At 42.4% G+C, this 12,341-nt stretch overlaps 1 protein-coding gene across 1 annotated transcript in view; it reads right to left on the minus strand.

The window, feature by feature from the left end:
- Positions 1-12,341, minus strand: part of HS1BP3 (HCLS1 binding protein 3) — a 50,648-nt gene that overhangs the window by 33,298 nt on the left and 5,009 nt on the right. The window contains exons 3-4 of the mRNA XM_032185267.1: positions 3,919-4,126; positions 1,436-1,658 (exon numbers count right to left, since the gene is read on the minus strand). Coding sequence (XP_032041158.1) covers positions 1,436-1,658; positions 3,919-4,126 — 431 coding nt within the window. The remainder of the gene's footprint in view (positions 1-1,435; positions 1,659-3,918; positions 4,127-12,341) is intronic.

The raw sequence follows: 12,341 nt of genomic DNA on the forward strand, positions 1-12,341 counted from the left end.
ATAAACTAAATGAGGATTAAATACCAGATCTTTTCATCCTCCAATGCATTAAAAGAACAAAATAATCAGACTTTCAAATGCTATGTCAAACTGTGAGAGGCAGGAAAAAAAAAACTCTTGCTTGTTTTGGCACAGCACATTCTTTACAGCTTATACTTGTTGTAAGTCTGAAAATACAACATTGCATTTGCTAACCCAATAGATCATTTTCCTATCCAAAAAAGGACAGCTTCTTTTATAAACTCTACCAACTAAGGACCATTTTGCGGGAAGTACTGCTTTATCAAGCTTTTCATTGTAAATAGCTGCTTAACTTTTTAAAACTCCTCTTCAACAAAGGAATGATTTTGATGCTGAGTAATTAAGCACATGCTTCGTCAAAAGAATAATATTTAAAGTTTCCTGGTGACATTTAAAGGAAGAAAAATCTTAAGTAAAAAGGACACTGTCTGGATGCCAGCAATTAAATGTGGTTTTATTACCAGAAGCAAAGTCCAAATGGTGCTCCCAGAATTAATCATTTGTGGTTGACCTGACTTCAGTGTGAGAGACCCAGGCTTAGAACCTGGACTGAATGGCCACTCCACAAATGATTCAAGGTAACTGGGAAACACCAACAGAGAGTTCTGGCTTGTTACTATCAGTGCTTTTGGGGCCCCTCTACTTGGGCATCTAAAGCCTGAGAAGCACTAAAAAAAAGTAGTCAATACTCATGATCCCAGCCACAGGGAAACTAAATTTGCTTTCAGGCTTTAGTAGTAAATTTGCTTCTCATGATTTTGGGAATTAAGTGAGAAATTCCATCTTGGAGTGGTGATAGCCTTCTGAAAATTATTGAGCAGGTAAGCAAGCCCAGATACGAACTTCAGCAAGCTTTGATTCAATTATTCTGTTTCTCAGGCTGTTATTGCTTACGCCTTAGAGGCATTTAGCACATGACATCTTCAGAAAAGGGCAGGAGGAAAGAAAGCCTATATGCGAACATCCTGATTGATGCATTGGCTCTTTTGGTCTTCACACTGCTGTAACGTCACATTGTTCTGGATACCAGCCAACTCAGAAGCAGTTCCAGACACTGTTAACACCAGTGCACTCCAGAGAGGCACATCCAATGTAGCCCAGGGGCTTTATGTTTCGTGGTGGCACCCTGCAGTGTCCACTAAAGTGCCTACTGCAGCTGAGACTGTAATCAAGGCATTCTCAATATCTCTCTCTCACCTGGATTCCCTGAGGCATGCACTAAAAAGGCACTACAAAGTCTCTTCCCTCTACAGAGGCACTTCTTCCTGAACTGGATAGAAACATAATAGTCTCTTCTCCTCTGTGAAATATTTTACAGAAAGGTTGGGACTCATCCAGGACAGTGACATGGAACAGCCTCATTTGCTTAGAAAATTGAGCTAAAAATTAAATAACAAAGGTATTGAGTCCATACCTGATTATACCAAGAGGGTCTAAATCTTCTTCCTCTTCTTCCTCCTCTTCCTCTTCTTTCTTCTCACATTTTTTGGCACCCTTCACTGATACAAGCTCTGAAATTAAATCAGGTGTCTTTTCCTCTTTGAAAAAATCCAATGCCTCATTTTCTTCATCTTCTTTCTCTTTGTCATCAGGAATGTTTTTACCCTTGAAGTCAATGACACTAGTAGATTTTGTCCCTGCAAAATACAATTAAGGATGCAAAACTGAATACACGGGACTACAGTCATGTTTTATTTCATGCCTTGCACCTGTTTCTCATGATTTTGTTTGAGAAATGGTGTATATGATCAGCTTTTGTGAAACTCTTCCATTATTCCCAATTCTCCCTTCTATCCACTGATGTATTGTCATATTTCTGGTCTGTTTACTGATCTAAAGAAGTCAAGTAGAGAAAGACAAAGGAAATGAACTTTATCTAAAACACATGCTTTTTTTTTTTTTTTTTGAAGGAACATATTTATGTTCCTTCAATGAAAACAATAGAATTTTCAGCTAGTGACTCATTGCATCCAAAGACAGTTGTCTGAGAACAAGTATCCCTCTGAAGTGCCTGTTTCTCTCCGATGGCTACAGAGGGGCTTAAATACTCTGCTCAGATGTAGATAGCTAAAGAACACTTTTTGTTACTAATTTAATTCATCTGGGCTAAAAGTACAGCACTAGATAGCATGAGAAATAGTTTCCAATGTAGCTCTTTGATTTACACTCAAAAAAGAAGCCTGAAGTTCTAACTTCCTTCAGTATGCAAGATGCAAACTGAAATATGCACTTTGACCAAGTCTTCTCACCATACTTGATATATGCAAAGCCCAGAAGAATGAGGAGAACATAACTGTTCCGTGCTGTGGAATCTCTGGATGTTCGGGAAACTAATCTAAAGTAATGAGACTAGCTAAAAATAGGCTAGCATAAAAACAAAACAAAACAAAAACACTATTGATAAATAAAATTCATGGCTTCATCCTTTTGACTGTTAAACTGACATGGCATGTGAGACACATCTCATCCAGCTTTTCATGCTTGCATGTACCTAATCACCTCGGGTAGAATTTATAACCAAATGTGTGTGCCTACACTGAACAATTGGTCTTTTCCTCCCTTTATAGGCAAAGGAGTGCTGGTCAGGGTAGGCAGTGGAGGTTAGGATGCTGCATGTAGACATCTATGTTTTACCATGTTAGTTCTACCTAAATACCTCAGAATATATTGACTGTATCTCCAATGTCTGTCAGGAAGGTACACTAGCTTGAGGATCTGCAGTGTATATACTGAATTCCACCTGGATTGGTAGGGTGAGACATATTATTCTAAGGCAGTCTTTGATGAGCAGGTCATATTACTTGCACACAATCTGTCCATAGAATATAAAGACAGTCCAGACTAATTCAGATGTAGACATCTGTACCACATACAGCGAAGACTCATGCAACATGAATTCTAAATTCTCTGTGCAAGGGGTCTGCTTTCAAGAGAGCACTGATAAGGATGGGGGAGAACTCTCAAACCTTATTTGGCACAATCCTTTTCCTAAAATGATGTAATTTTGTCCCCCTTTACTTTAGGAAGCTGATTTCAATTGTGAACTTCATGCTTGATAGAGATTTAGTTACAGTGATGTGCTCTTGTCAGAACTTCTAACCTGGCCATGCTTCACACCTTTCCAAAAGTGGCAGTTCACACACGATGACTTGTTAGTACCTTGCAACTTCATCTCCTTAAAACTAACACTACACTGAGAATTCTGCACAGCACCAGGAGTATTCCCTGCTCAGCAACTCTCAGCTGAATTAAGAGCAGAGAGCCCATCTGTTCCATTTATTCACTGACTCCCTTCTCTGCCCAAGGAACATAAGAAAGGACTTGTTTGGATTATTGGAATGGGCAACAAGAACTGGACAAGAGGCTAAGGAAAATTATATATAAAAAAAGGGCAGAGAATAGGTTTAACTAAAAAAGCATCACACTTTTACTCAAATATTTTCAAGGGTCAATAGTACACACTTCAGCAATTCCCAGTAGTTTTATTAGGAATGAAAAACAGGCAAAACATGGAGCAGTTGTTCACGAAAGGAGCCCTGCACTGTCTTTTCAAGGTCCATTCCTACACTGGCAGTAAATGATTATTTAGCCTTCTAAACTCACACGTTCTGTAGTACAGCTTTGGTATAGGCCTAAGGGAAATGAGAGAGGGTGCAATGGATATCTTAAAAGCAAGTACTGTGGCATCAGTGCTTCTGAGTAAGGTGTGTGTTGACTGGAAAGAAGGGAAAATAACAGCAAACATGACTATGCAGCACTATAGATGCACAGGAGAATATTTTCAGTCACAGCCTTTACTCTGGCATTCTCTAGTTCTTGACTACCTCAGTCAAGTACTTAATGCAGCTTCTATTAATCACATTCATGGGAAAAGGGACACTCACATCTTTTAGTTACCTAAAAATTCCAGTAACTCAGGACATATTGCTAGATCCTCGTCTTTTGAGATGAATTTCATGATGTCATTGAACATTGCTCTTCGTTCCCAAATGTCGGATTCCCCCACGAAGAGAACTTTTCTAGGCAAGGGTGGAAGAGAAACCTGTGGATACCGGGCTGCCAGTCTGTGGTAGAGCTCTTCTATCTCACTGTACTTCTTGGAGACCTGCAACAAAACATGTTGTCTGGGTAAGTTTCTTTACAGGCAAGAGGGAGACATGGGCAGCAAGCAACAGGTTAAGCACTGTGAAACATTAAACCTGGAAACTGAAGTAGAAAACACGTATTACCGAGGAGATTTACATAAAGCCTGGTAAGAGCCTGTTATCTCCACAGTGAATCCCCAAACACTGTTGCTGGTCTTCTAATTCTGTTATTAAAATCTGCTCCCTAATGAAATAGAAGCTCATTGCCAGGTACCCAGCATCCATTTGCCTGACTCATCAGTTAATTAAATACTGGGAAGATCACTGCTCCAAATACTTTTCTCTGACAGCAAAAATTCTTGTCCACTAAAAATGAGCTACTTGGTGACCAGCTCCAAAAGTCAGGAGGCAAAGCCAGGTACATGCCTGATGGAGAAAGCAGAGTGAATCTTTTCACCCCTATGCCAGAAGGCAGATTTCTCAGCCCTGGTGGGTTTTGGTGTGCTTCTGGCTGTTGAGGCCTAAGCAGCTGGCACATTTGCTGCCCTGCACAGCACCTAATACAGAAACCCAAGGGCACAGACCTCAGCTGATCCCTGACTCCTTAGTTTATCCATGAGAAAATGAAAACGACTTGGTCATGGACTACAGATTCTTATACAAAGAGAAATTGCCCACAACAGTCATTCCTTCTACAAAAAACAGGAGAAATAAGGCTCATGATACAAGGAAAGCAATAACCATGGGAATGCTGGTTAGAAATAGGGTGGCTTCCACGCCGCAGTCGGTTTTGAATTCAGGACTGCAAAACAACATGCGAAAAAAAAATAATAATCTAATCATGCAAACAAAACACTCTCTAACTGACATTAGAGGCATAATGGAGAGTGACTGTCATGCTATGTGACTGTGGTATTATACAGCCTATATATTCATCTTGACGCTCCACAGCCCCCAAACCTATTAGTGTGTCTCAATGAACACAGAGCTATTTAAAGAACAAAACAAAACAACAGCTCCAAAACTAGTGCTAGCAGAGAGCGTATGGGACAGATCCTCTGCTAGGGTGCAACACTTACCCTCCTGGAACATGTTCTGGTGAACTCAAGTGGACTGAATCTCAATTAATACTGTGCTTGAAAAGATGGAGAGACTCAAGCACCACATCTTGGGATGGAAGAAAGCAGAATGCTTCCACTAACACGGTGATAACAGAAAGTCAACCCAATAAAAAGCACAGAAGCTTTGATATTGATATATTTTGATATATTTGATATAGAAGGGAAACAAGTTTAGATTAACCCAGAATCTATCCACCACACCTCTACCAGCAAACTGAACAGTATCGGGGCATATTCCCAGTAAGTGGAACTTGATAGTGGAACTTGTCTACTGGAACCTGATAGCGCCTGGCTCAGCTTTGACTCTGGGCAGGCAGCATGCCCTCAGCTAATTTTTTCCACCCAAGGCTTAGCCTGGTGCACAGAGCACTCAGTAGCCAGTTTGGGCACTGCCAGCCATTGCGGTTGTTAAGAAAGTCCGGTACTGTGGATGCAGGCAGACTGTGCTGCCCTCCAGGCCAGAGAGCAGGCCCTGACATTAGCAGACACACCTAGACTACCTCACTTAACTAGACATTGCCACAAAGAACAGTAACCAGCCTAGCTTTCATGCTTCCCTGCCTTTCGGAGTAATTATCAACCACGCTAGGTGATTTGAAAAATGTTTGCATTTTGGTTGTACAATGATCACTCCAGGTTCAGTGTCCACTAATAAAAGGCAAGCAGCCCTATCACAAAGATCTGAAACATGAAAACAAACCTGAGTTGACAGGGGAATAAGAAACAAAGATTTTAGACTTGGCTCCTGTATTCAGCACAGGCAAATGCAAGCGACATTGTCCTCTCCAAGCAGATCTGCCATGCAATTCAGCAGCCAAGAACTAAAGTGAAGGCAATAAAGAGGTGTTCCCAGGATAACACGATCCTCCCTTTGAAAGATACCCCAAAAACAGAGGGGAAAGCAAATCTGGAATTTGTGAATGGCTGTACATTTTCAGTCTGCTGGGTCCCAGTAGCACTCAGAACAGGGTATGGTACCAGAGTGCCTTCCGAACACACTGTGTAACCATGAGTGTAAGGGCAGTGAGGAAATCACCAGTACTTCTGAAAAATAAACAATATTATGCTTTGCCCAGAAAAAAAAAATCAAGCCTGATTTGTGAAAAATGCTTATCATCTAATTAATTGCAATAATAAATAACATTAATGCCTGAAAGCATGAGAAGACAGGAGACAATCACCAAGACCACGCCAAAACAGCTATAAAATACTCCAAAAGGAACAGTAAACTGAGACATAACAACTTGTTTCTCTCCCCTCTCAATTTTCGTTCCTCCTCTATCAAAATCCATAAGTTATTCATAAATCTCAATTTATGTCTACTTACACCACTGAACCGAAGGTAAACGCACACCCTCCCTCACATCCCATTGCTAACTGAGCCGCTGTGAGTCTGCGTGGGTGCTGAAGCCCACCACCAACCATAGCAGGAGACACAGCGTGCACAGTGTAATAACACTATATGCAAAGCATGCTGACATACTGCCCAAAAGCCTGCAACACACCCTGCAGACCAACATCCAACAGTGTGGGGATGCCCTCTGCTGGGATAACCTACCATCCACACAGGCTGTGAAACCTCCATCCCCCGCCACCTCTCTGCCTCCTGTGCCTCAAACCCTGTCTGCTGCTGGCTCTTCATCTTCCTTCAATTCTGTTGTCATCTCTGCTGCATTTCCAGCACCAAAACCAAGGTAGTAAGACTGGCAGACGGTACCAACCTCAGTCCTGGTGCATGTGGCTCTCCCTGTTCCAAAGCAGCAGCACAGCAGGGGCCTTGCACAGCACTGTCTAGGTCTCACAGGGTTCTCAAGTCGAGAACGCACAGCATTTGCACAACTTTCCAGTCAAGAAGATGGCCCTATCACGGCCATTATTGACCCTTGCACTTTGATGTCCTCTGACAATCTTCCAAGAGAAAGGCACATCAGCACATGGCAAAATTAAATCTTTCTTTTCCTGGTTACCATTCACAACCCTTTGAAATGAGGCGGTGGTTTCTATGGTCCAAAACATCAGGTTAAAAAACAAAATGTTGGTCTAAAGCCTATGTCATCAATCCTAATCAGGTAACCAAATCCCATTTGATTAATACTAAAATATTTGTCTTATGTTACCTATAATTCCTCTAGGTCTTGATCCTGCAATCATCTTCTCCCCTCCAAGCCCCTCTCTGAACTCACACGAATGCGGCTGAGCCAAAGCCCCACCTGCTGAAGTCAGCCCGAGTGCACTGGCTTCAAGGGGGTTCTCTCAAGTCACAATATCAAAGGCTCGATCTACTTAACTTCAAAAGAGTTAATCATGCAAATACAGCAAAGGATGTGCATATTTGCCGGGTCAGGACCCTATTTGCCTGTAACAATTAACTTTCAAGGCAGAACTGAAAGAGAGACAGGGATGGGCTGAGTGCTTTTTTGCACCAGAAACAGATAAGTAAGATGAGTATGATCAAATATAGCTAGAAGGTTAAGAAAACCACCGGGAAGTTCAAAGTGAAAGCCTGAAGTTTAGTGCTAATCCCTCAAATCTCATGCATGTGCCTTGCCCCCTTCTTCACAAGAACCTCGTGTGTGAGAGGAGCGCAGCAAAATGCCTGCAGGACACGAGCCTGGGACTCTCAGATGTGCAGGGGAGAATTCCATCCCACTCAGTGTTAATGGGATTTAATGCCTCCTTTTCCTAGGCTCCTTCTCCTTTTAATGCCCTGTTTCTGACCTCAAACCTGGCTTAATATGCTTTTTGTTTACAGAGTAGATTTCAAGGAAATGGAGGCCTCAGAGCTAACTTTGGCCAGCCAATGCACACTGAGTGAAGAACATGCCAGATTTTATAGTATTTCATGAAATATATAAGGCTAGCATGACTTTCTTTTTAAAAATCCCACTTCTTACCACTGTCAGAAGATGGAGGTACGGCAGCATTATGCTTTCAAACAGCCAGCAGCTTTGGGCACAGGAACAGAAAACATCCCAGCATCCCTTCTCACAGAAAACACAACCTAAGCTTCTACAGCACACTTCCAAGTTAAGCCATCCCAGAATCAGTGTTGCTTGGTGACCTCATGGGTATGCATTACAGCAGACTTTAATTACACGACCACATGCTGTTCTCCCCACCTGTTTTACCCAGCAGAAGAGCAAGCACTCTAGTATTTCTTTTTTAATGAACATGAATTCTTAATGGCTCCTGAGCCTATTGCCACACTGAGCAGTTTCTCTTTTCCCCTCACATCCCCGAGGTTGTAACGTGAAGGAATGCATCTCCACAACATACCTGTATGGTCAGGAAACGGCAGCCCCAGCGTGCAGATTTTGAGGCCCATAGAAAGAAGGCCAACATATGCAAAGAGCCAATACTGAAAGCATAGACAAATACACACCCACATAATTTTACTCCCTTGTTTTATGAGAGGAAGACAGTCCTGCAGTAAATTCCTCCAAAAAACATGTTGTGCCTGTCAAACACCAGCAGTTATTTGTTCATCTCTGAAAAAGAACGAACTTGACTAACAAATGGAACCTGTAAAAGAGAAGTAATTAAGCTAGGCACAAATAGAATGAGAAAGCACTATAGGTTGGGTGGGTTTTTAATTAGGCTGGGAAGAGAGAAGTTAATTGTGGAAAAAAAAAAGGTAAGGTGTGGCTAGAAGAAAAGCATTTAAGATAAATAAAGCCTTTTATTCTTCTCACAGAAAATGGCAGATCTGCAGGCAATAATTAAGTGTTACCTTTGCAGCAGTACCTCATGCAGTACAAAAGATAAAACCAACTTCATTGTTTCAATGGGACAAGAGGATTCTGACCTTTGAAAGAAATACAGCTGAGTTTTCCTTTAATTACCAAATATAACCTTAAGGTTAAGCAGTTCTACAACCCATCTGCTGCATATTACAAATGACATTTTTTTTTTAATTAAAAAATCCTTCCAGTTCCTAAGAACTTAGATCTGAAGGTCATGACGGATGTGAATTTCTTCTTCTCTTAACGCTTCACAAACATTTCAATTCGAAATGCCACAGTCCCATTATGGCTGGGGAACAAAGGACTCCAGACTGCTTGAATACACAGTGAAAGCTTGTAACTCCACATGCCAGATCTGAAATCTCTTTTTGCTGCTTGTCTCATTTTGGCCATAGGTCCAAATCGCATCTTGATCCAGTGTGATCTAAATTGCAGCCCTGAGGTCAGAGTTAGCTGAGGGGATGCTTCTGTCCTACTCACCATCTTTTTACAGGGGACACAGAGAAGTTTTTTGAGCAAGAAATACTGCACAATCACATCGCTGCCTGCAGCGGCTCACAGCCTAATGCACAGAAAGCCAGTTTCACTGCTGCCACCTAGAGCACGAGAGGGTAGAGAACAGGAACTTCAACTGGAAGCAGGCAGAGAAGCAGCTGGACAAGGAAAATCAATTTTTGAGGGTAAGAAAGAGAGGAAGGAGGAGGAAGAAAAAGAAAGACAAAGGGTCTCAAAACACAGATCTGGATCCTGGGGTAGCCAAAACTGGTTTATCATACCTGGAGCAAATGAAAATCCCACCACACCTACCAGTCTCCTGTAACTTGTCATCTCAGCGTTGCAACGCTGGCTCCTTCCTCCAACCTCTCAAATTTTATAGGTTCCACAATACCCCAAAAAGTTCCTTCTCCTATTCTGCTCACACAGGGAGGAAGGCAGAACAGATATACGGTTCTTTCTTTTTCCTCCTTCAGATGTCTCATCTCACCCTCCCTTGCTATGCAAATGTAGTGTTAGACCTGCTGCCCAACGTAACTCCCTCAGTCAACTGGGTCTTTTGCACTTTGCCTGAAAATCGTCTGGGAAGGGCTCTTGGTTCTTGTTTGTGCTGGTACAACATGCAGCAGGACGGGGCATTCTACAGACACAAAGCACAATGGGTGCAATTCACCTCACCCAGCAGCCACAGGGTTGGGATTTACCTCCAGGTTAAGACAACTGTTGGCGTGCCTGTGAGGCGTCTCAGCTCTCACGACAGTGACACATCCTTTTGGAAAGACATGTCTGAAACTCATACTCACACAGAATATCTCAGGTAGAGGATTCAGCTGCCTCAGCACAACCAGCTAGAGGTTGATGGTGTACAGTCTCTTACCTCATTTTGTTCCAGGACAGCACCACTGCCTTTACGTTCTGTGTCAAGTTGCAAGGCGCTGTGAAGATATCTCAGATAACTCAGGGCTTCTCAAATGGTACCAACCACGCCTGATAAGCAAATCAAGTTCCTCCATGCCACAGATGCTAAGCTACATGGTTCTTGACAGTACAATACTGACTGCAATGGAATCTTAGAAATCTGTGGCAAATGCTGACATCTTACCGCAGAGAACAGACTGTTCTGCCTAAAAACAGGCATCTCATGCCATCATGCTTTGGGGTATCCACGGTGGTGCATGGGGTACTCAAATATCAGACAGGACCTACGGGTGGGAGACCCACAACCTTCTGAAGGCTTTGTGAGAAAAAAAAAACAGAGCATCTCAGATGGTCTTGACAGTAAGTTGTGTGCAACTCAACTAAGCCTTAAGACTTTTTAGCCTGGAGTTGAAGCCCCCCAACCCAGATATCAAACATGCAGAATGCTTTCCCTTAACAGTCAAAGACTGGCATTTCCAGAGGATGACTCACCTCATCCCCTTCTCCCCTAAGAGACTAAGATTAAAATATCTGACTTACACAGAGGTAAGTTAGGGCAGGTGAATCCCTCTGTTCCTTCCAGTAGCATGTACAGAAAAGACTCGCTGAAATGAATTGATGCAAAGCATCCATCCTCCAATCTCCCATCTCAGGGCTTTAAATAACTCTCAGGCACCAAACTATGTAATATATCAGACTTAGTCAGCTGAAAAAAAAGTATCTGATGAGATAAATGTTATTCCGTCAGGCTACACCGCAGTCTTCTTCTTCATAAAGAACGAAATGTCAAGGGGTCTGACCAGAGGAGAAATCAGAAAGGTTCATTTCACTTGAGAAGAGCAGCTAAGTGCAGAAAATCCCCCTACTCAGAGAGAACAGACGTGGAAACGAACAAGCTCAGCAAGCAGGGGCGCCACAGTAGGAAGGCTGTTTCTTGTCTGTAGAGAAGAGCTGATCTCAACTACTTTTTGTAAGAGAAGCAAAGAGTTAGATGGTAATTGGCCAGTGTTAACACCCGAGGTTTAGTCAGCTTCTTTCTTCCACAGAGCTGCATGGAAATATTGCATAATACAAGCAGGCACTGCTGCAGAAAAATAAAAGATCCACATCATCTTCTCTTCTGCCCATGTCTGACCCTTCCCCTGTCCTACAACAAGTACTAATGTGTGCTGTGCAACTCACAGGCTCAAGAAACAGGTGTAAGTTGGTACTAAAACAACTCCCAAATGCAGTTTTTAGCCAGGACCAGTTCCTCAGCTGGCATTACAGAACAGCCACATGACAACTGTCACGAAGTAGGAAGCACTGCAAGAAAGAGAACAGGCATTTCCCCTGGAACAGAAGGGGAAAACAGAGCAGCCTTTTATGCCAGCACTGCCTTCTACCATAAGGCTATTGCCTAAGGACTGCAACAAGTGTCAGAGATCTGCTCCTCACTGTGCACTGTTTCACAAAACTGATGTGTTTCTTTGCAAATCAGACTGTGTGCAAATCCATTTACCAGCTGTGTCCGAGTGAGCATGAGTTATACTAGAGCTAAAGGTCTACCAGGTAACCACACACTCATATCACTCCAACATTACAGGTATCACCAAAACATCTGCAAGGTGCAGATGCCCATAGCACACAAGAAGGTGCACGACTTCAGAGACCCTTTATAGTGAATGGGCAGAGAAACACACTTTTTGGGTGTGATTCCGCAGAAAGCTGAAGAGGATCCAATGAAACGTACCCTAAACGCAACTTTTTCCGTCTACTCGGCAGGCAGCCCAGGGTGAGACACCTCAAATGAACACACAAATGCTAGAGATGGAATTAATTTCACCTGTTTTAAGTAACATACTGTGTTTTCAAACCTTTACTCAGCAAGTATTAGGAAAAAGACAATCTGATTCACTTATGTTTTATAAGGACACTTCCTTGCAAAACTCTCTTATTACAGTTTAAAAACCATGTCA

Source organism: Aythya fuligula, chromosome 3 (genome assembly GCF_009819795.1).
Source record: "Aythya fuligula isolate bAytFul2 chromosome 3, bAytFul2.pri, whole genome shotgun sequence".
In the NCBI taxonomy this organism is placed as follows: domain Eukaryota; kingdom Metazoa; phylum Chordata; class Aves; order Anseriformes; family Anatidae; genus Aythya; species Aythya fuligula.